A 27,428-nucleotide genomic window follows, 5' to 3' on the forward strand; every position below is an offset into this window, starting at 1 on the left:
GACACCAAGACACATTATAATTAAATTGGCAAACACCAATGACAAAGTAAGAATCTTAAAGGCTGCCAGAGAGACAGAAAGTTACCTACAAGGGATCTCTCATAACACTATAAACTGATTTCTCAACAGAAATACATCAGGCCAGAAGACAATGGAATGAAATATACAAAGACATGCAAAGCCAGGGTCTGAATCCGAGAATACTGTACCCAGTAAGGCTATCAATCAAAGTTGAGGGTGAAATCAGGAGCTTCACCGACAATAAAGGACTAAGGGAGTTTATAACCACCAGACCAGCAATGCAAGAAATGCTGAAGGGACTGCTGTAAAAAGAAGAAATAGGGAGGGAAGAAGGAACACAGGCATGAAGAATAAAAATGGCAACAAACAACTACCTATCAATAATAACTTTAAATGTAAATGGATTAAATGCCTCAATCAAAAGACATAGGGTAGCTGAGTGGATAAGAAAACATGACCCATATATCTGCTGTCTACAGGAGACCCACCTCAGAACAAAGGACTCACACAGACTGATGGTGAATGGATGGAAAAAGATTTTTCAGGCAAATGGAAATGAAAAAAAAAAAGCTGGGGTGGCAATACTTATATCTGACAAATTAGACCTCGAAGTGAAGGCCATAACAAGAGATAAGGAAAGCCACTTCATAATACTAAAGGGAGCAATTCAACAAGAGGATATAACTCTGGTGAACATATATGCACCCAATACAGGAGCACCCAAATACATAAAAAAATTCTGGAGGATATCAAGGGAGATATTGACAGCAATACAGTCATAGTAGGGGATTTTAATACCCCGCTAACACCACTGGATAAATCCTCTAAACAAAAAATCAGCAAAAAAAATCAATCCTAAATGACTTACTAGATCAGATGGAATTAATTAACATCTTCAGAACATTTCACCCCAAAGCCACAGAATAGACATTATTCTCAAGTGCACTGGGTCATTTTCAAAGATAGACCACATATTAGAACACAGGCAAAGTCTCTTCAAATTCAAGAAGATAGAAATCATATCAAGCATCTTCTCAGATCACAATGGCATAAAAGTAGAAATCAATTACAATAGAGACAATGAAAAAACTCAAACATCTGGAGGTTAAATAGCATGCTATTAAACAATGATTGGGTTACCAAAGAGATCAAAGAAGAAATAAAAAGCATCATGGCAACAATTGACAATGTAAACACAACAATCCAAAATCTATGGGACACAGTGAAAGCAGTCTTGAGAGGGAAGTCCATAGCTCTACAGGCCTAACTCAATAAACAAAAACAAAAAAATGGTAATAAATTATCCAACCCTACAACTTAAATAATTAGAAAGAAAGCAACAAGAAAAGCCCAGCATAAGCAGAAGGAAGGAAATAAATGACATAGAGACAAAAAAAATACAAAAGATCAACAAAATCAAGAGCTGGTTCTTTAAAAGGATAAACAAAATTGATGAACCTCTAGCCAGGCTCACCAAGAAACAGAGAGAGTACCCAAATAAACAAAATCAGAAATGAAAGAGGCCGAACCGGTTTGGCTCAGTGGATAGAGCATCGGCCTGCGGACTCAGGGGTCCCGGGTTCGATTCCGGTCAAGGGCATGTACCTTGGTTGCGGGCACATCCCCACTGGGGGGCGTGCAGGAGGCAGCTGATCGATCTCTCTCATCGATGTTTCTGGCTCTCTATCCCTCTCCCTTCTTCTCTGTAAAAAATCAATAAAATATATTTTAAAAAAATGAAAGAGGTGAAGTAACAACCAATCCCACAGAAATACAAAGTATTATGAAAAAATACTATGAATAACTCTATTCCAATAAAATGGACAACCTAGATGAAATGGATATATTCTTAGAAAAATACAAGCTCTCAAAACTCAATCAGGAAGAATCAAAAAACCTGAGTAGGCCTATAACTACTGAAGAAATTGAAGCAGTGATCAAAAATCTTCCAGCAAACAAAAGCCCTGCTCTGGATGGCTTTACAGGGGAGTTCTACAAAGCATTCAAAGAAGAACTAAAACCTATCCTTCTCAGACTATTCCAAAAAATTCAAGAGCAAGCAACACTTCCAAGCTCTTTCTATGAAGCCAACATTATCCTAATTCCAAAACCAGATAAAAACACCACAAAGATTTAGAACTACAGGCCAATATTCTTGATGAGCATAGATGCTAAAATCCTCAACAAAATTCTAGCAAATCACATCCAGCAATGTATTAAAAAGATCATACACCATTACCAAGTGGGATTTATTCTGGGGATGCAAGGATGGTACAATATCTGCAAATCAATAAATGTGATATATCACATAAATAAATTGAGAGACAAAAGTCACATAATCATATCAATCAATGCAGAAAAAGCATTTGACAAAATCCAACACCCTTTCTTGATAAAAACTCTCAGCAAAGTGGGAATAGAGGGATCATACCTCAACATGATAAAAGTCTTATATGACAAACCTACAGCCAACATAATACTCAATGGACAAAAACTAAACTCATTTCCCCTGACAATGGGAACAAGACAGGGATTCCCACTTTCACCACTCCTGTTTGATACAGTACTGGAAGTGCTGGCCATAGTGATCAGACAAGAAGAAGAAATAAAAGGCATCCAAATTGGAAAAGAAGAAGTAAAACTGTCCTTATTTGTAGATGACATGATACTATACATACAAAATCCCAAAGACTCCATCAAAAAACTACTAGACCTAATGAATTTGGCAATGTAGCAGGATACAAAATTAACACCCAGAAATATGTGGCTTTTTTATACACCAATAATGAACTCACAGAAAGAGAAATGAAAAAAAAATCCCATTTACCATTGCACCAAAAAATATTAAGATACCTAGGAATAAACTTTACTAAGGAGGTAAAAGACCTGTACTCAGAAAACTACAGGACATTGAAAAAATACGTAGAAGAAGACATAAACAAATGGAAGAACATACCATGTTCATGGATTGGTAGAATCAACATCATTAAAATATCCATACTACCCAAAGCAATCTACAGATTCAATGTAATCCCTATTAAAATACCAATGGCATACTTCAAAGATCTAGAACAAACTCTCCAATAATTCATCTGGAATAAAAAAGACCCTGAATAGCCACAGCAATCCTGAGATAGAAGAACAAAGTTGGAGGGAATCACAATACCAGTTATCAAGATATATTACAAAGCCACGGTTCTCAAAACTGCCTGGTACTGGCACAAGAACAAACCTATAGACCAATGGAACAAAACTCAGAAATCAACCCAAGCCATTGTGCTCAATTAATATTTGACAAAGAAGGCAAGAGCATACAATGGACTCAAGACAGTCTCTTCAATAAATGCTGCTGGGAAAATTGGACAGATACATGCAAAATGAAACTAGATCACAAACTTACACCATACACAAAAATAAACTCAATGTGGATAAAAGACTTAAACATAAGATGGGAAACCATAAAAATCTTATAAGTATCCATAAGCAGCAAAATAGCAGACATATGTTGTAGCAATATCTTTACTGATACATCTTCTAGGACAATGGAAAGAAAGAAGAAAATAAACAAATGGGACTTTTTGAAAATAATATCTTCTGCACAGCAATAGAAACCATTAACAAAACACCAAGATAGCCCACTGCATGGAAGAATATATTTGCCAATGTTACATCTAAAAAGGGTTTAATCTCCAAAATTTATAGGGAACTCATACAACTTAACTAAAGGAAGATAATCCAATCAAAAAATGGCCAAAGAACCTAAATAGATACTTTTTGAAAATGAACAAACAGAAGGCCAAGAGACATGTGAAAACATGCTCAAAGTCACTAATCATCCAAGAGATGCAAATCAAAACAACAGTGAGGTACCATCTCACACCTGTCAGAATTGCTATCATCAACAAGTCAACCAACAAGTGCTGGTGAGGATGTGGAAAAAAGGAACCCTTGTGCATTGCTGGTGGGAATGCAGACTGGTACTGCCACTGTGGCAAACACTATCGAGTTTCCTAAAAATATTAAAAATGGAACTCCTATTTGACCCAGTAATCCCCCTTCTAGGAATATATTCCAATAAATCAGAAACACCAATTTAGAAAGGATATATGCACCCCTATGCTCATAGCAGCACAATTCACCATAGCTAAGATTTGGAAACAGCCCAAGTGCCCATCAGCAGATGAGTGGATTAAAAAACTGTGGTACATCTACACAATGGAATACTATGTGGCTGTAAAAAGATAGAACTCTTACCATTTGTAACAGCCTGGATGGACCTGGAAAGCATTATGTTAATTGAATTAAGCCAGTTGTAGAAAGGTAAATATCACATGATCTCACTCATTTGTGATTTATTATGAGCAACATAAACTGATGAACAAAAATAGATACAGAAACATAGAAGCATCAAACAGACCGTCAAACCTCAGAGGGCAGGCAGGGGAGGGTGTAGTTGGGTAAGAGATCAACCAAAGGACTTGTATCCATGCATATGAGCATAACCAATGGACACAGACAATAGCGGGGTAGGGGCATGTGCTGGGAGGCAGGAGCAGGTGGGTAGAGGTCAAGGGAGGAAAAAGGAGACATGTAAAACTTTCAAAAATAAAGAACTTTTAACAATACAGGGAATTTGTAAGTGCCTTGAGAAAACTCATTTGATTGTAAACTTACCTCCTACAGCAAGTACATGTATATTTTGAATCTGCTTTTTTTGAGTGACTGCTTTTTCGATTCTCTAATCAGCCTAATAATTTCAAATGAAAAATATAAAAAACCAAAGTCATCAGGCATGCAGTTATATTTTAAGCTCAAAAAGTAGTGCTTTGAAAAATAATAGGACTATTGCCTAATAATGCTAATATATTACCTTTTTCCCCCTAAACTCAATTTTGAAACTACCTTCAGGCCAAAATAACAATAAAAATAAAAATTTGAAATACACTTTATAAAAAAAAAGAAGGGAGGGCCCAGAAATAAACCCACACCTTTACAGTCAATTAATATTTGACAAAGGAGGCAAAAACCTATAATGGAATAAAGATAGTCTATTCCAGTGGTTGGCAAACCGCGGCTCGCGAGCCACATGCAGCTCTTTGGCCCCTTGAGTGTGGCTCTTCCACAAAATACCACGTGCGATTGAAACTTCATGGCCCATGCGCAGAAGTCAGTTTTTGGAAAGGAGATAGAGGAAAAAAGTATACAAGACGAGTGTGGATGGGAAAGTTGGAAGGGGTCGACCTCAGCGAAAGTACCTCGATCAGATTGAGGACGTTTTTAGCAAAGGCCAGCTTAGGAGTACCCTAATTAAGTTAATAACAATGTACCTACCTATAGAGTTTAAGTTTAAAAAATTGGCTCTCTAAAGAAATTTCAATCATTGTACTGTTGATATTTGGCTCTGTTGACTAATGAGTTTGCCAACCACTGGTCTATTCAATAAATGGTTTTGGGAATATTGCACAGATACATCAAAAAAAAGAAAACTAGTCTACCTTCTTACATGATACACAAGAATAAACTAAAAATGGATTAAAGACTTAAATGTTAGACTTGAAACCATAAAAATCCTACAAGAAAACACTGGCAGTGAAATCTCAGACATTTGTCCTAGCAATAATTTTTGTTCTGATATATCTCCTCAGGCAAGAGAAACAAAATAAAACTAAACAAATGCGACTACATCAAACTAAAAATAAGTTTTTGCACAGCCAAGGAAAACCATCAACAAAATGAAAAAATAACCACTGAATGGAATAACATATTTGCCAATGATATATCTGATAAGGGGTAAATATCCAAAATTTATAAGAAACATAAAACTCAACAACAAAAAAATGCAATCCAATTAAAAAATGGGCAAAGGACCTGAATAGATATTTTTCCAGAGAGGACATACTGATGGCCAATAGACATATGAAAGCATGCTCAACATCACTAATTATCAGAGAAACACAAATTAAAACCACAATGAGATATCACCTCACACCTGTCAGAATGGGGATCATCACCAGCAAATGAAATATCCACCCTCCATTTTCAGGAGAGGACTGAGGAGCATTCTCTCTGCAAATGCTGCAGGGGGCACCAAAGGCTGACTATTTAGATCGCATCCTGCCTGGGCCTGGCCTGGGCCTCCCTCTCCTTGTCTGACACAGAAATGGATTCTTTTGTCATTCTGCATCAATGCTCACTCATGATTTTGTCAACAAGCTATCTGAGAGCCCACATCTGCTAGGGATGAAAGCTCTTTGCCTCAAAATGTTGAGGATATACTTTGGCTGGTTTTGGCTGAGCAACAACCTCTGCTTCCAACTAACAGCAACAGCAGCCTTTTGATGATTTTGGTGACTGACAAAGATACAGGTGGGAATGGGAAGAGGACAAATGAAAGGAAGTAGGTTTTCTTTCCCTGTACCAATGGGCAATAAAACAGAGCAGATAGATGCCTTGGCTGCTCCTCTGCATTCAAGATTCACCTGTTCTGAATATGCATTAGGAACATCAGTAGTTGTCCTGGAAACTCTACCTTAAGTAACTCAAACAGAAACAGGACCAACTATGCAAGTGATAGGAAGGGCCTAGTGCCCAAAAAATACCTCTGCCTATCTGCTGACTGATGTTCTTTACTCTTCCATTCATTCACTAACAATAAATATCTCTTGGATGTATAAATAAACTAATTTAACAAATACAGAGGTGGACAAAAGTAGGTTTACAGTTGTGAGTACCTGAAACACAGGGTTTATTTTTGTATGACTGTTTATTATTGTATCATTTTCCATACAAAGAACTATAAACCTATTTTTTGCCCAGCTTGTATTTATTGAGAGAAGACTCTGTAGTACACATTCTGTTATTGGCACTGGGGATGCAATAGGTGACAGGTGAACAAGACAAAGATGTGGTCCTTGTTCTCATAGGGTCTACAATCATTGAACTACAGTTTCAAATACCATTATTTGTATTTTGTTTCTTTACCTTAAGACTGCCCTTAATCTTTTGTGATTTTTTTTATTGCTTTGATAATTGGGTGAATATGGACAAAAAATGCACATATGAGCAAACGTGCATAAAATTTAGCATAAAATCTCAGGTTTTTTATTTACTTATAAACATCCTCCCACTGTCATCCGGAAATCCCTCACCTTAAGACCTTGTTCCCAGTTATAATGCAAATGTGTCTTGAGCTGTTAATAGGTCACTTATGACTAGGTATAAATGAGTCCAATCCTTTACTGTTCAGGTTTTCCTATGAGGTCAAGCAAGTAAAGAGATACCATGAAGTAAATGGAGTTGGAGAAAACTGGGGAGGGAACACCAACAAGAAAAAGAGATTGGAGGCACTGGAGGAAAATGTCACCATCAGCACAGTTTTGTAAAGGATCAGGTCTGTGCAACAGTCCTCAATCCAAAATTGCTTTCAACCCCTACATAAAATAGCAACTATAAATGGACAATTGGAAGATAAAAATGACTGTGTTTATATTTTAAAAGATTTCAGATCTGAATCTCAGGAAGAATTGTTTCTTGTGGAAGAAAATGTTCTCTTCATAGGCAACAAATAATATTTGTAGATAAGTCAAATGACCATGGCCCAAAGTTCATAGTTGGAAAACATGATTCTTGACTTCTGTCCTGTTCCCATTATCCTTGTTCTGGGCACCAGGGATCAGTTGACAGGAAAGATAAGTGATACAAATGTTCTTTAATTTTCTAGCAGTTTGAGGATTAGAAACTAAATGTGAGTGCTGATTTATTAATATTAATAAGGTATCTCTCCTGCCATGTGGTCACTGGAGCCCTGTGTTGCGGCCAGGCTCAATGTGAGAGACAACACGGGTCAGAAGATATCCTCTAGTTACAACATACATGGTGTCCCGTAGCTACAACACATATGTCACAATACCCAGAAGGATCATCAGAGGTTACAACCCACTGCATTACTCTGCCTTTTACTTGAGATATGACAGTAAAATTATACAATCTCAGCTGTCAAGATAAATCTGCTTTTGTCTAAAAGAAGGAAAAAAGAAAAGATCTAACAGTAGAAATGAGGGGAAAAGTGAACTGTATTTATCTCTTCCTTATTCTCCTTTCTTCTCTCACAGGATTTTGCTTTTTCCTATTTTCTCTTTCCCAATTTCCCCTAGGTATTTGAACTTATAGAAGTACCCAAGTCTATAAAATTGTGAGCAAATCACAAAGGTTTAATGAGAAATATATTTATCATTAAGCTTAATAAATGTGGCTTATCAGGAATCCCCGATAGTGAAAAAAAGAAAGTATTGCAGGCCTCCTCATTCATGGGATAATCAACACCAATTACTAAAGATCTGAACTACCAATATTAGAATCCTCTTAACTGACTGCATCAAAGTTTCCATTAGCCTAACCCTAAAGATTCCCGGAGGTACAAAGAAGTTTTCATCACCCCAAGGACTCTCTAAGACAGTGGTTCTCAACCTTCCTAATGCCGCGACCCTTTAATACAGTTCTTCATGTTGTGGTGACCCCCAATTTCATTGTTACAAATTGAACATAATTAAAGCATAGTGATTAATCACAAAAACAATATGTAATTATATATGTGTTTTCCAATGGTCTTAGGCAACCCCTGTGAAAGGGTCGCTCGACCCCCAAAAGGGTTGCGACCCATAGGTTGAGAACCGCTGCTCTAAGAGGTTATACCACAGGGTTTTGCTATTAATACCTTATTTCATACATTTCATATAGGAAAACTAACCAACACAAACATACCTTATGCTAAAGTCCCTCCCTCATTAACTGTCTGACACATAGTAGGCTCTCTCTTAATATCTATTGAATAAATGAACAAATTAATGATTTTTATGCACGTGACTTCCCAGAATATTTGCAAGTGTGAAGACTGAGCAACGGTCAAAGCTGACCAAGCCTAAGCTTAGTTTCCTCTAGTTCAGGAGGTGGCAAAGTTTTTCTGTAAAGTGTCAGATAGTGAACATTTTAGGCTTTGTGGACTATAAGATCTCTGTTACACTATTTAATTCTGCTCTTTTAACATGAAAGAAGCCTTTGAATATACATAAACAAATGGGTGTGACTGTGTGACAATAAAACTTCATTTAAGGGCACTGAAATTTGAAATTCATGTAATTTTCAAGTGTCCAAAATACTTATACTTTTGATTTTTTTCAACTATTTAAAAATGTAACAACCATTCTGAGCTTGCAGACTATACAAAACTAAGTGGCAGGCCATATTTGGCCTGAAGGCCATAGTTTGCCTACCCCTACCTAAGTCTTTTAAAATATGTCTCTTTTCTACCTTATTAGCTTCAGAAGATAGGGACTCTGCTTTAGGTTTTCTTTATATTTCCCTGGTGCCTAGTAAAATGTGGGAAACACAATAGGAACTAAATTAATACTTTTTTACTGACTGATAGGGATTTGCTTGGGGAAATCTGTGACCTATAGTTTGTCAACCATGTTAAAAAATACATAATGTAGATTTATATCCATTGCAAGTGTTTAGAGATGAATAAATTTCTATGGCAATGGGCAGGGGCATTATCTAACTGAAAGTAAGTCTGCCTAGATGATGGATTTCATAATTATAGTTAGTATAGTGCTTTATACTTTCCAAAGCACATTTGCATATATCATCATATTTGATACTCACAAGAAATCTGAGTGTAGGCACTATTATCGGCATGTTACAGATGAGGAAACAGGTTTCCAAAAGTTGAAATCTGCCACCCTAGTTGGTTTAGCTCAGTGGATAGAGTGTCAGCCTGCAGACTGAAGGGTCCTGGGTTCAGTTCCAGTTAAGGGCACATGTCTGGGTTGTGGACTTGATCCGCAGTAAGGGGCATGCAGGAGGCAGCCGATCAATGATTCTCTCTCATCTTTGATGTTTCTATCTCTCTCTTCCTTTCCCTTCCTCTCTGAAATCAATAAAAAATATATTTAAAAAAGTAATGTCATAATACAAAAAGTATTTAAAAAACAAAAGTTGAGATCTGCCCAGCATTACATAGCAAGTTTGTTCAATCATTCATTCTTTCTGTCTACAAGGACTTGAAAGGCTGCTATGTGCAAGGAATTAGGTCAAGATAAGCTCAGGTCCAGTGACTCCATAGGATATTTAGAAGCAATCTAGAAAATAAAAGTATGGCCTGGAGACAGGAGGTAAAGTAAGCTCCTGATAAGTGAGACAAGATGTTGGAAGACACATGCTATGATAATCTGACTACATGAGACCAGATCTGTAGATTTTCCCATTCCCAGGTGATAAAATATACCTTTCTTTTCTGCCCAGGCTCAGAGAAAACAGCCCTGACTGGGTTAATCCCATTTATTTCTGAAAACTGCAAAGCAAGCTCAGCAAACCACCATTCACTATCTTCTGATTGCTTCTGTCCTCCAAAAGGAAAAGGTTCCCCCACCCCAAACTGTAAGATACAGCAGGCAGAACAGTCTGTGCCTCCTTGACTGAAAGGTTCAATTTACATCCATGGAGACACCTAGAAACGGTGATAAGGAGTTCAGTGGGCTTTTGGACTATCACATTTGCTGTGAACGATGCTCCCAGAATTATGCAAGGTACAACCTGCACAGCTGAATGCAGGAGCCCTGCAAAGTTCGCTTTGTAGCAAAAAATAAATGAATAATAAGCTGAAGGAAACAAGAAGAGAAGCCTGGGGAGGTGGAGGCCTGGTCCAGTGTATAGAGGGATCTGTTTATAAAAATCTCAGAGCCTTGATCAAGCTCTGTTTCTGCATCATTTGTAGGTACTTTTCTGACATACAGGAGTGCGCATGCTGCTTATTGTGAAATCCAACTCAGTGCACTTCCCAAAGAAACAGTCTATCTTAGTGGTAAGACCTTGAGTTCTAGAGTTCACTTGATCCAGATTTGAATTGTGGTCCCCAGTTTCTAGCTGTGTGTCCTTAGACACATTTCTTCACACAGGTGAGTTTTACTCATTTACTCATCAAATGGAAATAGTAATAGAATCTACCTCATCAGGCTGTTGTGAAGACTTAAAAAGGTGGTATACTTAAAAAATGATACATAATATTATTGGTACTCCATTTACTTATATATCTGCCTCTGGATCTTCAGTTAATTCTTTCTGCAAAAATCTATTGTACACCCACTCTGTGCCAGTCTCTAAGACTGCAATAGTGAACAAAATAAAATCCCTAATTTCAATGGGCTTTCCTTCTAGTCCTAAGAATAAGTAGAGAAAAATCTGTTAAAGTGATTTGTGATGATTGGTTTGAGAGAACAGAACAGGGTGTTGTGAGATAGAGTAACAGAGAAGCCCACTCTAATTTAGTTGCTCAGGGAAGGTCTCTTTGAGGAGATGATATTTAAGCTGAGAAATCACAGATGAGAATAAGTTCTATTTTCCTGCCTAGGGAAAAAAAAAACAATTAAAACTTAAAAGGATGCCTTGGCCAGTGTAGCTCAGTTAGTTGGGTGTCAAAAGGTTGCCAGTTGGATTCCTGGTCAGGGCACATGCTCAGGTTGCAGACTTGATCCTCAGTAGGGGGTGGGCAAGAGGCAGCCAATTGATGTTTCTCTCTCGCATTGATGTTTCTCTCTCTCTCCCTCTCCCTTCCTCTTTATCTAAAAATCAATTTTAAAATCTTTAAAAAATAAATAAAATATAAAACCCAAACTCATAGAAAAAGAGATCAGATTAGTGGTTACCAAAGGCAAGGGGTAGAAGATGAGGGAATTGGATGAAGGTGGTAAAAAAGTTCAAGATTCCAGAAAAATAAGTACTGGGATATAATGTACAGCATAATGACTATAAGTTCACACTGTTGAATAGTATATATGAAAGTTGCTAAGAAAGTAGATCCTAAAATGTTCTCATCACAAGGAAAAAAAACGTTGTTTCTCTTTTTGTATCTATATGAGGTAATGGATGTTAACTAACTTTATTGTAGTAGCCATTTCACAATATATGTAGGTCATATCGTTATGCTATATTCCTTAACCTTTTACAGTGCTGAATGTCAATTATATCTCAATAAAACTGAAAGAAGTACATTATGTAGAAAATGTTAAATAAACATAATAAACCCCTCTCCCAATAAAAAAGAAAGACCAGAGTGTACCAAGCATTAACTCCAACCACCTAGCAATTTAATTGGGAAGAGGGACTAATAGCTATTTGATGTCTGGGGTGAGGGGACAGACAGAATGGTTGCCCACTAGGCAACTGCACATGTTCAGTAGGGAGAAGAACCTGTTTGTAACATCCACTGAGGGGCCTCTTGCCATTTGGGGAGGCTTACATAAGCTATTAGGGGGCATTAGTAGTAGGTTACAAGGGAGTGTTGGGGGCAGTGGATGGGCAGTGAAATGAAGCTGGAGGGAAGGCTCTCTTTTTTATCCTGCTATTTTGCAACTGAGTTGGTGCACTTGAATTAAGGTTGCTACAAGGGTTCTAAACTAGATAAAGCAATATCAAAGTAATTCTCAGCAGGCCTCAGAATGATTAGACCAAGAAATTCTTACCACCTAACAGTCTTGGGGAACAAAGGAGGATTGCTGAACATTTATTTAGTGACAGGGAATTGGCTCTCCTCTAAACCAATGTATATGTGGAATAAGTTGGAGGTGAGGGCATGTATGGGTATGATAATACTCACTGAGGGGACTCTCTCTACTTCAGGGCCTCCAAGAGGTTGCAGAAGGCCTGGACTACTTCTTTATTTTGAAGATTCCTATATAGTATCTTTTAACTGAATCAAAACAAAAAGTTACCAAAACTATAATATGCAGTGGGCTCTCCATATCCTTGGGTTATACATGGGCTGAATCAACCAACCACAGATTGAAAATGTTATTTTCGATTAAGGGATGCAGAAGACTGACTGTATGCATTGTTCTATGCCATTTTATATGCGGGACTTGTGTACCCTTGGATTTTGGTATCCAAGGGGTGTCCTGGAACCAATCTCCCAAGGATACTGAGGATACTGAGGGACTCTAAATGCTTACATTTTTTAAAATTGCATTTCTAGCTCTGAGGCAAAACTACAATACAATCTATAACATCTGGTGAGGTCCAGAAATCTGCATTTTAAACAAATGCTCCATGTGATTCTGATGCACATCAACATTTGAGAGGCATGCTTTGAATTCTACCAGCAGAAGAAAACAGTTTAAGTGAGATAGACTTCCCTTGAAATGCCAGGGAATTATCTCTCCTTGATTTGGGATGTGTATGTCACAGTGTGTTGTGTTGCTACTAATTAATGGTGAAGGACGCCAAAATGTCCCCCACCCCAGAATATCCCTCTAACCAGTCTGCCATCAGTCCCAAGATTCCTGGGAGTAGTTTTTCTTTTTAAAAGTTATTATTAGCTCTGCTCTCCTATGTCTGTGCCTGCCTTGCTCCCTTTTCATTATGTTATAAAGCTTTCCAATTTGCTAGAGTAAGATGGTTGCTGGCAAGAGATCTGAAAGAATTCATAAGAACTTGTCAAACGCTGGTAAAAAATTGGCCTTGTATTTGATTGTAAGGAAAATAACCTTGTGCTTGAATTTGTTGAGAAATGTGAAATTGAACAGACATGTTCATTTGACCTAGCTATAGCCATGTGTTCAGAATCTGTGCTGTGACCTTCACGGAGTTCAGGTTAACTTGCAGGAGGATTGATGACACAATGAATACACTACACAAGAAATATGAATTTTGAAAGGCATTGAGGGGCCAGGTGGAAACCTCTTTTCGTGAAAGAGGGCACACTGAGTCCAGGTCCCCTCTGCTTTTTTATTCACTTTGAATACACATTTTCCCCTTTAGCAATGCATACGGGCAGATCAAAGGTAAAGTTTGGTAAACAATGTAAGGATTATCAAGTCAGGAAATTTGCCTCAAGCCATTGAAATCACAGCAGGAGCAAAACTTGTGCTGATATTCAGCTCTGCTGAATATCAAAATCCATTGCCAATGTCTCTTTTGCACTTTCATGCAAATGTTTGTTATGCTTTGGCCTCAGCAAATCTGAGCAAGTCAACAACATGTGAGGTTATGCTCTATAACCTCAAATACAATACACTAGCACTGTGAAAGTAATTAAAATAAATAGAAGCTCTCGCCTGCTCTATAGGGCCTGACAATCACAAAGGTATTTCAGTGAACACACATGAATTAGAACACATATGTAAGGCTAGGTGCCATTAAAAGCACATTATGGTAGCACAGAAGTCCTAAATTTTTTAGAGAGTTGGGAATAAGAAAAACCAAAGCCTATTGTTGTATAGGTTATGGCTTATACAAAAGACATTAGCCAGGGTCTAGTCTTGGGGAATGTTCAAAATCATAGTTGGATGGAGAGGGTAGAGCAGAGAGTAGGAAAGGGTATAACAAGCAAACAGTGAAAATAAGCAAAAAGCAAAGCAAAACAAAACAAAACAAAAACAAACAAAACACCCAATGTCTGCTTTGTCTATGATATAAGGTGAAAGGCTAGCCCATGCAAACAAATAAAAACCCCTTGGACATCATATATTTTTTGAAGTTTTAGGCAAATAGAACTACAAAAGCCATATTTATAATCTTGTAATTCAAACTAGATCCAGGGTTGAAAATAAAACAGATTTCTACATGCCAAATCATCTTCTTGACCATATTGTTCACTGCCACAATTTAACACCTATTCTCTAGCAGGCACTCAATATATATATTTGCTGAGTGAATGAATTAATGAATACTTACCTTACTCATCACTTTACAGCTCAAACTGTCCAACCTATCCTGCCTCCTGGTATATTATTTCTCAATCTCCAGGATTCAGGTGTTACTTCTGTACTCTAATTGTGTTCTGCGTGGTATTCCCACCACCACTACTAGAATGTCACCTCTCTGTACTCAGCACATAGCAGAATACCTGGAATACGGTACTTGCTCAACACAGGAATAAAAAAAAAATGAGTGGATGTTGAACTGATACATGATAAATGAACAAAAAGGGACTGTTGAGATGATAATTTGCAGTAAGTTCTCTGGTAAACTATTACATATTAATTCCAAGCCTGAGCTCACTTGAGCACTAGAGGACTGGAATGGTAGCATCTGGGTTCTTTGAGCTGTTTTCAAAATGTTTATTGAAAGTCATAGCCTCGCCTAAGTGGAATAGGTGCAATGAGAGGCACCAGAGAGTTTCCTAAGCTCAAAAAAGATGTCTATGGTTTATAACTTGGCCCACTGCATAATTGTATTCTTTATCAAAATCAAATGCTTCTTTTTGACTATTATGAATAATGTTACTATGAACATTTGTTTACAAGTTGTTGTGTGGAATATATTTTTATTTCTTTTGGGTATATAATTTATAGTGGAATTGCTGGATCATATGCTAACTGCAGGTTGTCCCCAAAAATATATACACACTTTAACAGCTAGTAGCTGTTAAATGAAAATGAAATGTATTTTAATAAACACTGCCTTTATAATTATTCAAAGTGTTTATATACATTTTTTGGGACACCCTATATATGTTTAACTATTGGAGGAATTACCACGCTGTTTTTAAAAGCAGTTGTACCGTTTTACATTCCCACAATCAAGAGTGTGAAGAGTCCAATTTCTCCATATCTTCGTCAATACTGATTATTATCTGTCTTTTTAAATGATATCCATCCTAGTCGATATGAAGTTGTATCTCATTGTGGTTTCAATTTGAATCACTCAAATGACAAATGATGTTGAGCATCCTTTCATTGCTTTATCATTTGTATGTATTCTTTGGGTGAATGTCTTTTCAAACGTTTTGGCCATTTTTAAATTGGTTTATCTTTTTAAAAAAGGTTTTTTAAATTGATTTTTTAGAGAGAGAGGAAGGGAAAGGGATAGAGAGATAGAAACATTAATGAGAGAGAAACTATTGATCAGCTGCCTCCTGCATGCCCCCACTGGGGATCGACCCTGCAACCCCAGCATGTTCCCTGACCAGGAATCAAACCTGTGACCTCTTAGTTACTGGGTCAATGCTCAACTGCTGAGCCACACCAGCTGGGCAAATTAGTTTATCTTTTTTTTAAAATATATTTTATTGATTTTTTACAGAGAGGAAGGGAGAGGGATAGTTAGAAACATCAATGAGAGAGAAACATCGATCAGCTGCCTCCTGCACACTCCCCACTGGGGATGTGCCCTCAACCAAGGTACATGCCCTTGACCGGAATCGAACCTGGGACCCTTGAGTCCACAGGCCAATGCTCTATCCACTGAGCCAAACCTGTTAGGGCTAGTTTATCTTTTTTTGTTTGTTTGTTTTTATTTATTTTTATTTTTATTTTTTTTATTCTTTTGTAAAAAAAATATAATAAGTATTACAAAGGGTATTACATGTGTGTCCTTCCCCCACCCCCCGCCCTTGACAATCCCTGCCCTCCCTTACCCCCCAGTGTCTTATGTCCATTAGTTATGCTTATATGTATGCATACAAGTCCTTTGGTTGATCTCTTACTCCCCTCCCTTCTGCCCCCCAACCCTCTCTGGCCTTCCCACTGCAGTTTGACAATCAGTTTGAGGCAGCTCTGCCTCTGTATCTATTATTGTTCAAAAGTTTGTAATGGTCTTTATTATCCATGGATGAGTGAGATCATGTGGTATTTTTCCTTCATTGACTGGCTTATTTCACTTAGCATAATGCTCTCCAGTTCCATCCATGCTGTTGCAAATGGTAAGAGTTCCTTCTTTTTTACAGCAGCATAGTATTCCATCGTGTAGATGTACCACAGTTTTCTAATCCATTCATCTACTGATGGGCACTTAGGCTGTTTCCAGATCTTAGCTATGGTGAATTGTGCTGCTATGAACATAGGGGTGCACATATCCTTTCTGATTGGTGTTTCTGGTTTCTTGGGATATATTCCTAGAAGTGGGATCACAGGCTGTTACAAATGGTAAGAGTTCTATCTTTTTACAGCCACATAGTATTCCATTGTGTAGATGTACCACAGTTTTTTAATCCACCAGCAGTGCACAAGTGTTCCTTTTTCTCCACATCCTCTCCAGCACTTGTTGTTTGTTGATTTGTTGATGATAGCCATTCTGACAGGTGTGAGATGGTACCTCATTGTTGTTTTGATTTGCATCTCTCGGATGATTAGTGACTTTGAGCATGTTTTCATATGTCTCTTGGCTTTCTGAATGTCCTCTTTTGAAAGGTTTCTATTTAGATCCTTTGCCCATTTTTTGATTGGATTGTTTATCTTCTTTTTGTTAAGTTGTATGAGTAACCCTATAAATTTTGGAGATTAAGCCCTTATCAGATATGACTGTTGGCAAATATGTTTTCCCACGAGGTGGGTTTTCTTGTTGTTTTGTTGATGGTTTCTTTTGCTGTGCAGAAGCTTTTTATTTTGATGTAGTCCCATTTGTTCATTTTCTCTTTAGTTTCAACTGCCCTAGGAGCTGTATCAGTGAAGAAATTGCTTTGGCATATGTCTGAGATTTTGTGGCCTTTGGATTCTTCTAGAACTTTTATGGTTTCCTGTCGTACATTTAAGTCCTTTATCCATTTTGAGTTTATTCTTGTGTATGGTGTAAGTTGGTGGTCTAGTTTCATTTTCTTGCATATATCTGTCCAATTTTCCCAACACCATTTATTGAAGAGACTATCTTGGCTCCATTGTATGTTCTGCTAGTTTATCTTTTTATTGTGAGTTGTAATTGTTCTTTGTGGGTTGTCTTTTTATTTTCTTTGTGGTGTTCTTTGAAGTACAATAAATTTTAAGTTTTATAAAGACCAATTTAACTTTTATTTTTCTATCTCTTGGCTTTTGGTGTCACATCTAAGAAACCATTGTCTTACCTGAGGTCATAAAAAGTTAGACCTAAGTTTTCTTCTTATAGTTTTTACTAGAGGCCCGGTGCATGAAATTTGTGCACCGGTAGGGTCCCTAGGCCTGGCTAGGGATCAGGGCCGATCAGGGCCTTCCACCTGCTGGTCCAGGCCCGGTGCATGAAATTCGTGCACTGGGGGGGTCCCTCAGTGTGGCCTGTGCCCTCTCACAGTCTGGGAGGCCTGGGGGGATGTCCAACTGATGGCTTAGTGGGCCTAAGCTGTCAGTTGGACATCCTTAGCATTGCCACGGAGGCAGGAGAGGCTCCCACCACTGCTGCTGTGCTCGCCAGCTGTGAGCCTGGCTTCTGGCTGAGCGGCTCTCCCCCTGTGGGAGCACACTGACCAGCAGAGGGCAGCACCTGCATTGAGTGTCTGCCCCCTGGTGGTCAGCGCACAGCATAGTGACTGGTCATTCCACCATTCAGTCATTTACATATTAGCCTTTCATTATATAGGATACGCTGTAGATGAGGCCCCTTCGAACCATAAGAAATGCAAACAATTCAGTTAACTCATTCTGGAATTGTCCCCACTTAAAATCAAATTGCCCCCCGCCCCCATGGGGCGTGTGCTGCACCTTGGGAACCACTGTGCTTGACACTTTTCCTCTCTAAGCTTCATTTATGCGTACATATATACCATGGGAATTGTAATCTCTTCTCCACCTACCTCACTGGGTTGTCATGAGGAGGTTCTGAGCTAATAAACCTAGAAATGTTTCATCAAGTAAGTGATGTCTAAACGGGAAGGGATTGTTATTTTTCAGCCCACGGGTACCCTCGCAGGCAGCAGGTGCTGATTAGGGGAGGAGGGCATGATTGTTTCCTGGGACTGTAGATATGAAGCTTTGCAGAGGGTTCCACAGGCCTCAGAGGGGCGGGCTCTGGCCAGCAGCCCTGTAGTGGTGGTTGTCCCTGGAGGCGCTGGCTAGGGGGAGGGGGGAGTGCTAGGGGGTTGCTAGGGGGATGGTAAGGCTGAAGGGGGAGTAACTGTCAAACCTCCCCACTTGATACCATTCTTCAAATTGTACATGGCCTTTTCACAGCTGTATGTGCTCAGGGCGGGGCTCCAATCTCCTGGAGCAGGGCAGGGGCCAGGCCAGGGTGGGGCCAGGCGGGCTAGGAGGGTGGGTTTAGCCGCACCCCCGGCAAGATTCAGTGAACTTCTGCTGCAGAGACTGCGCCACTGCTGTCGGGGAGGGGGTGTTGGGGGGGATGAGTCTGACCCTGAGGGGCCACTTAGGCCTGCCTTTATCCAGGTCTGGAGTTGTAGGGAGGAGAGGCCTGACTGACCCCAGCGGAGGGGGCCCAGGAGCGGTAAGCCATGGGCCTCCAGTGCCTTGGGAGCGCTGACAGGTTGTTGCAGGCGTGCTATTGTTGTGGGCGCCCTTGGCAGGGGTGGCAGGGGAAGAGATTGGGAGTCAGAGATATGGGCTGCAGCTACCCCCAAGGCTGGGTCTTCCCCTGTCTGGTCAGCCTCTCTGTCCCCCCGGGGGTATGGGGGTTGCGGTAGGGTGTCCGTGCAGGGGGATTGGAAGAGCTCCCCGTGGCCGCTTCCTCTTCCTTCTTTGCAGTCCAGGCTCCTGTCAAGCACTCTCCTCAGACCCCTGGGAACTTGGCTCCAACCGCTCTGCCCCTCCATGGCTCCCTGCAGCCCCTGCCCAAATCGGCTCTCCCTGCCGCCCTCCTGTCAGGAGGCTGCCAGGATGCCCTGCTGTGGGGCCACCAGGGAGTATGCACTAAGCCTTAGCTAAGCCCCCGGCCCACCACTCGTGGGCCCCGGGAGTGTTGCAGAGGCTGCGGCACGTGGTGGGCGGGCTGGCGGGCCCCCCTCTTTGCTCTTCGCTTGCCATGCCAGCCTTCGCTCATTGCTCCTGCCCAGGGCCAGCTGGCTTCGCTCCATCGCTTGGCGCCTACATATGCAAATTAACCGCCATCTTTGTTGGCGGTTAACTGCCATCTTTCTTGGCAGTTTATTTGCATATTGCCCTGATTAGCCAATGGGAAGTGTAGCAGAGGTACGGTTAATTACCCTTTTTGTCTTTTATTAGATAGAATGACTTTTACCTCTTTGATCCATTTTGGGTTGAGTTTTAAATGTGTTGTGAGGTAGGAATTCTTTTGAATGTGGATATCCAGTAGTCCCAGAATGTCCAACTGATGATTCCATTTGTATGACATTTTGAAAATGGGATATTATAGCGATGAAAAATGGAGCAGTGGTTGCCAGGGGTTGGTGAAAGTTTGATCACAAAGGGTCAACATGAGGGAATTTTGGTGGGTGATGGAGTGGTTTTGTGTCCTGATTGTGGTAGTGGTTACATCAGTCAATGCTGGGTTAAAAATTCCTAGAGTGTGTGTGTGTGTGTGTGTGTGTGTGTGTGTGTATCTGCTTGGTTATGATGATGATCTCACAAATATATATATATATTCTAATAAAAGAGAAACATGTAAATTGACCATACCTCTGCTACACCCATGAGCCATGCCCACAAGCCACACCCACAAGCCAATCAGGAGAGAATATGCAAATTAACCCAACTAAGATGGCGGTGGCCACGGAGCTGGAGCAAGCAGGAGGCTTGGGTTGCCCCCGGCAATGGAGGAAGCCAAGCTTCCCGCTTGCCCTGCCAGCCCTGAGCTCAGCTCAAGGCTACAAAGTTTCAATTATAGATATATATATATATCAATATATATATATATTAGAGGCCCGGTGCACAAAAATTTGTGCACTGGCGGGGGGGGGGGTTGTCCCTCAGCCTCACTTGTGCCGTCTCACAGTCAGGGACCCCTCGGGAGATAACGACGTGCTGGCTTAGGCCCGCTCCCGGGTGGCAGAGGGCAGGCCCAATCCCTAGGTGCAGCCCCTGGTCGGGCTCAGAGCAGGGCTGATTGGGGGGTTGGGGCACCGCCCCCTGTCACACTCAAGGCAGGGTCGATGGGGAGGTTGCCGCACCACCCCCTGTCACGCACAGAGCAGGGCCGATCAGGGGGTTGGGGCGCTGCCCCCTGTCACACACAGAGCAGGGCCTATCAGGGGGTTGGGGCACCACCCCCTGTCACCCACAGAGCAGGGCGGATCAGGGGGTTGGGGCGCCGCCCACACTGTCACCTACAGAGCAGGGCCGATCAGGGGGTTGGGGCACTCCCGGCTCTGCCCCCCTTTCCCGCTGCCTCCAGGGGGCCAGGAGGCCCTCGCAACTTCCGCCTGATTCCAATTGCTGGGAAAGCCCTCTTTGGCTTCCGCTGATCCCGGTGCCTAGGGAGGCCCTGAGGGCTCTGCTTAAACACAGGGGGCAGTGAGGCCTCACTCTCCGCTGATCCCGGTGCTAGGAAGGCCTCGCTGCTCTGCTGATCCTGGTGCTAGGAGGCCTCGCTGCTCCACTGATCCCGGTGCCAGGAGACCTCGCCGCTCCGCTGATCCCGGTGCTGGGAGGCATATTACTCTTTTACTATATAGGATAGAGACCTGGTGCACGGGTGGGGGCCAGCTGGTTTGCCCTGAAGGGTGTCCTGGATCAGGGAGGGGGTCCCACTTGGGTGCCTGGACAGCCTGGATGAGGGGATGATGGCTGTTTGTAGCTGGTCACACCCCCTTCAGGGTGGTGGTCCCACTTGGGTGCCTGGCCAGCCTGGATGAGGGGATGATGGCTGTTTGCAGCTGGTCACACCCCCTTCAGGGTGGGCATCCCCCCTGTGGTGCCTGGCCCGTCTGGGTGAGGGGCTGAGGGCCGTTTTCAGGCTGGCGGGCGACTGAAGCTCCAAACCTCTCCTTTTTTTTTTTTAATTCTTGGATTTATTTACCTTCTATGGCTGTCACTGGAACTGAGAGCCAGCTTTAGCTCTGAGGCTCGGCTCCAGCTCTGAGACCTCGGCTGCTGAAAGCATGTATCTGGTTTGTTTGGGTTCTATAATCAAAACACTGTTTCAACTCCAGCTCTGAGATCCCGGCTGACTGAAAGCAGGTTTCTGGGGTTTTGTTTAGCTTCTATATTTGTAACATTGTTTCTTAGAGTGCAAGCTCAGAGGCCGGCAGCGGCAGGTGGGGAATGTTGGCTTCCTCCGTCACTGAAGCAAGCAAGCCTCCTGTTCGCTTCAAGCTGCCTGGCTGCCGGCCGCCATCTTGGTTGGCAGCTAATTTGCATATCTTGCTGATTAGCCAATGGGAAGGGTAGCGGAGGTATGGTTAATTACCATATAGGATATTATATATATATATATATATATATATATATATATATATATATATATATTCTGTCAAAATTCATCAAGTACTTAAAAAGGGTGAATATTACTCTGTGTAAATCATACTTCAATAACTTCAAGTTATTTTTTTTAAAGAAATCCTCTCCACACCACTCCACCTCCTTAAAATAACTACTGTGGACAGTTTAATATGTACCTGTCTGGGACATGTAAGTATGCAATATAAAAGGGTTTCAGTTGCATGAATGAGATCATTGTACACAATAGATATCATACTTTATATTGCTTTCCTAACTTAAAGATCATGGAGGTATTATAAAATATACAGATAAATTCATATACACATATACAGGTTCTATATATAAAATGTTCATAGATATTTTTAAGTAGTTATATTGTAAGCCATTTTATGAATGTAACATCATTTATTTAACCAGTCTCCCACTGTTGGATATTTAGGTTGTTGCCAGATGTTTTTCTATTAACAAGTTACAGTACTATAGTGAACAGCCCTGTACATACATCTTTTTATGAGTATATTTATAAGATAAATTTCTACAAGAAGGATTACTGAATCAGAGTATTTATAATTTGAATTTTTATACCTACTGACAGATTGCTTTCTATAGAAGCAAGGTAGGACTTTTAGAATGCAACATGGGTGCATTTTGGTGTTTCCCATCCTGAATCCTTGAATTTCTCTCTTTCATAGGATCATGCAGATATTGAATGGAAATTCGCAAGGACAAAGCTCTGGATGAGTTACTTTGATGAAGGCGGTACCTTGCCACCTCCTTTTAACATCATCCCTAGTCCTAAGTCATTTCTATACCTTGGCAACTGGTTTAATAACACCTTCTGCCCAAAAAGAGACCCTGATGGTAGACGGAGAAGGCACAACCTGAGAAGTTTCACAGTAAGACTTTTAAAAATTATGTTTCTTTATAAACAAAACTGTGTCCTGCCTTTCTTCATTTGTGACATTCCCTATCTTAAACATCATAAAATCACTCCAACCTAAAATGTTTGGGGATTTGTCAGACAGGAAATCCTTTCATTCTCCAGTCCTAATATTTAGAAGTAATATTTGGGTAGATGGGTTGCTGAGAGACTACTGATGTAATTTCTTTGTCCATTTTTAATTATAGGAACGCCATGCTGACAGCCTGATACAGAATCAACATTATCAGGTAAAACTTCCTCACAGAGACTAAGCACAATAGTTCTTGGTCAGTTGTGTGACCTTGGACAAGTCGCTTAACCTCACTGAGGCTCAGTTTTCTCATCTGTAAAATAGGATGATTAAACTTTAACTCAGAGTTTTTGTGAGAATTGAGTGGTATGTATGTATGAGTGTGTGAGTATGTGTGTGTGTGTGTGTGTGTGTGTATGTATGTGTGTGACACTGCATTAAGTGGTAGCTATCCACATTACCATTAGTAATACAAAGAATAGTAACCATGTGTGTGCCATTCTCAGAGAGCTAAGTAAAAAGAGGCCATCCCTGCAAAGGAGAATTGAGGTTTTACTCTAAGAAAAATATCTTGAGCCCTGGCAGGTGTGACTCAGCTGGTTGAGCATTGTTCTGTTCACTGAAAGTTTGCTGATTCAATTCATGGTCAGGGCTCATGCCCAGGTTGTGGGTTGGATCCCCAGTAGGGAGCATGCAGGAGGCAGCCAGTCGATGTCTTCCTCCCACGTCAATGTTTCTCTCTCCCTCTCTCTCTCTAAAAATCAATCCAAAGAATGAAAATATCTTGATTGTGTAGTGAACATTAAAATCAGCAGACTCATGCCCTCACCCCCCTGTTGGCATGAGTGGGGGGTGGGGGGGTAATGGGGGATAAGGACACATATGTAATACCTTAATCAATAAAGAAATTTTAAAAAAATCAGCAGACTCTGTGACACTGCCGAATGACTTCCTTTATTTTATAAAAGGAAGAAAACCTCATTTCACTAACTAGGCAGGTTAAAGTTTAATCCAGCCTGACTGGAAAAGATATTGACTATGACCAGTCAAGGATTGTTCTGCTCTCATTCTATAAATGTGAATCCGTGTTTACCTTATGCGTGGAAAATTTTCCTTTCAGGTGAATTTGATCTTGCTGGCCCACTCTGCCACCAGATTTGGACACATAATAATTCTTCATTTAGCTAATGAAATTAACTGGGTTTTTGCACAAAATTGCTGGATCCTTGGAGGACTTTCCACTGCAAAGATGATCTAAGCATATTTTATTTCCTGTGTATGTTTTTTTTATTTTACTGAGAGCCCAAGAAGGAAATGCCTCTTCATATGTTTTTATTTTCCCTTAATTCCAGGAAGTTATCAGGAATTTAGTCAAAAGATATGTGGCTGCTATGATAAGAAATTCCAAAACAAATGAGGGACTAACAGAAGAAAATTTTAAGGTAATTTAACCATGAAGTGGTTTAATTTCTCATTTCATATTTCTTAAGCATCATTTAATCTTCACAGTGAAGTTTCTGGTGATAGAATTTCAACTGCCTGTAATACAGCACACCATCAGTTTTATGAACAAATAATCTGTCCTATGCATTCTTTTCATATTCTGGGTATTTCTCAGTGTGGGAACTGAGTGCTTTAAATGATGTGACAAGAATGTGTGGTGAGGGGAAAGTTAGCAAAGGGAAGATGCCTGAAGATTTAAATGCTCTGATTACTTTAAAAATATAAGGTAAAAATAAACAGAATCTATTATGAAATCTAAGATTCAAGAAATCCTACCATTAAACATTAAAATTCTCTCAATACTAGCATTAGCCTCAAATAGAGGTTTTCAACCAGGGGCAATTATGTTTCCCAGGACACATTTGGCAATGTCTGGAGACATTTTTGATTGTCACACTGGGATGTGTGTGCTATTGGCATCTTGTGGGTAGAGACTAGGGTTGCTACAAAACATCCTACAATGCATGGAATAGTACCCACAACAAAGAATTATCTAGGTCAATATATCAAGTGGTTGAGAAACCCTATCCTAGAATGCATGTATATTTTCTAAGGGACATAGGAAGGCCATTATCCTAATCCACAGATATAACCCATCTATTGAGGGCATGTTATATGCCAAGCACTCCACTAGTTGCTCAGGTAGAGTGGTGAGCAAGATATAAACAGCCCCTACTTTCAAGGGGTGACATACAAATAATAATAGAGGCTGACAAATGAGTATTCTAACAGGATATACACAGGGTGCTGTAGAGACACAGAGGAGGGACTTGGGGAGTCAGGGCAGGTTTGTAAGCTAAGGCTTGAAGAAGGAGCCAGATAAGGGAAAGTTGGGGGGAAAAAGGTATTTTAGAGAACAGCCACAGGCCAAGGACCAGAGGCAAGAGAGAATATGTCCATACAGGTAGACAGTAAAGAGCCTGGGGAAAGTAGGAAGAGATGAAACCAGAGAGATCAACAGATACCAGGCCTTGAAAAACTTTGTAGTCTGTGATACGGAGTTTCTACTTTTTTCTAAGGTCAGTGACAAGATACTAAAGAGTTTTAAGCGGGGAGTAGTATGACCAGATTTAAGCATTTAAAAGATGGTTTTTAAAGGAGCAATCTAGTAGTTGAGCAGCCAGTTACAGAGAGAACAAATTTGATATGGACTTGAATGAATAGGGTCCCCTCTTCCAAAATAGTAGCCTCATTACCTGGCACATTTGACTTCCCTAGTTTTAGGGAAGAGTCCTAAAAGCTTTTCCTGTTCAGGACCCCTTTTATATACAGATGTGCATACCTATGAGAGCCAGTTCCCTATTTAATTACCTAATTGTTAATTAATGCTTTAGCCGGGATTAGTTTGTTGGTGTGCCCTGATGCTGAGGTTCTGAAATCAACTTTACCAATTGCACAATTTTTCCAATGGCCAGCCCTGCCCAAAGGTTTATTAATGTGCTAGAATAATGTGAGATTCTTCTGGTAGTTCATGTACTTTGTGATTTGCTATTAGGCAAAACGTGGAATATTGCAAAGAATACCCAATGTTCCTATTTTGCACTAAAGACCACACATCTTAACATAATGTGTTTTCTCTCTTGCCCTAGGAGTTAAAGCAGGACATCTCCAGCTTTCGATATGAAGTGCTTGACCTGTTAGGAAATAGAAAACACCCAAGGAGAAGTTTTTCCACCAGCAGCACTGAATTCCCTCAGAGGGATGATACCAATGATGGCAGTGGTGGGGCTCGGGCCAAATCCAAGAGCGTCTCTTTCAGTTTAGGCTGCAAGAAAAAGGCCTGCCACGGGCCACCTCTCATCAGAACCACACCAAGAGCCAGTGGTGCCCAAGGAAAGTCAAAAGCTGAGTCATCAAGCAAACGCTCCTTTATGGGTCCTTCTCTCAAGAAACTGGGTCTCCTCTTCTCCAAGTTTAATGGTCATATGTCTGAACCCAGTTCAGAGCCAATGTACACAATTTCTGATGGAATCGTTCAGCAGCACTATATGTGGCAAGACATCAGATATTCTCAGATGGAGAAAGGGAAAGCAGAGGCCTGTTCTCAAAGTGAAATTAACCTCAGTGAGGTAGAATCAGGTGAAGCCCAGGGAGCTGCTCAGAGCAGTGAAGGTCCTCTAGTCTGTTCCAGCTCCCTTCACTGCGCATCCAGCATCTGCTCCTCAAATTCGAAACTTTTAGACTCCTCAGAGGATGTGTTTGAAACTTGGGGAGAGGCTTGTGACCTGCTCATGCACAAATGGGGTGATGGACAGGAAGAACAAGTTACAACTCGGCTCTAAGTCAAGCCCCTATCACCTGTTCTGGAACTCAGCCGAAAATTTGTAACTTCCTTGTTCTCAGAAGTGACAGGATATAATCCCCTCACTGCCCCCATCCCCAGAAAGGAGAGTAAAACGCCTATTATTTTCACCATCTTTTATAGCCACTTTCTCCATTTTGTTGTTCTTCTTGTTGTTGATTATTATTATATTACTATGATTTGCCTTTGTATTCCTATAAGTCCATTTCACAACCAATAGAAAGGGTGTGTGCCCCTAATCAGCAGAGGTGCAGTGGGGTGCTTAACCCTTTGGCTTTGCTTTTCTTATCCTTGCTTCCTTGAAGCTCCAGGTGCCACTTTGCTACTGTTGCTGCCGCACAGATTCCTGACCTTCTTCTGAATCTCACACCATTTCCCCACAGGGCTGAAAGTTGTGCTCAGCCATCCCCACCAGCTATCAGATAAGGCAAACAAACCTGCCTATATTTCTTACCCTTCCGTGCTCCATGCTGCCCATTTTGGTTCAATAAACAGCATCAAAGGGAGCCTGAACAACCGGCAAAGAATTGTCAGCTTGTGGTTTCTAGGTATAACTGGCCTTTT

General features: G+C 40.6%; 1 protein-coding gene across 1 annotated transcript in view; it reads left to right on the forward strand.

Moving 5' to 3' along the window:
* The window catches only part of TRPC5 (transient receptor potential cation channel subfamily C member 5), a 150,339-nt gene extending 123,495 nt beyond the window's left edge, over positions 1-26,844 (forward strand). Inside the window, exons 7-10 of the mRNA XM_023758584.1 lie at positions 22,799-23,002; positions 23,235-23,276; positions 24,412-24,501; positions 26,152-26,844. Of these exons, the coding sequence (XP_023614352.1) occupies positions 22,799-23,002; positions 23,235-23,276; positions 24,412-24,501; positions 26,152-26,844 (1,029 nt within the window). The remainder of the gene's footprint in view (positions 1-22,798; positions 23,003-23,234; positions 23,277-24,411; positions 24,502-26,151) is intronic.
* Positions 26,845-27,428: the final 584 nt, after the last annotated feature.

Source organism: Myotis lucifugus, unplaced genomic scaffold (assembly GCF_000147115.1).
Source record: "Myotis lucifugus unplaced genomic scaffold, Myoluc2.0 scaffold_2, whole genome shotgun sequence".
In the NCBI taxonomy this organism is placed as follows: Eukaryota; Metazoa; Chordata; class Mammalia; order Chiroptera; family Vespertilionidae; genus Myotis; species Myotis lucifugus.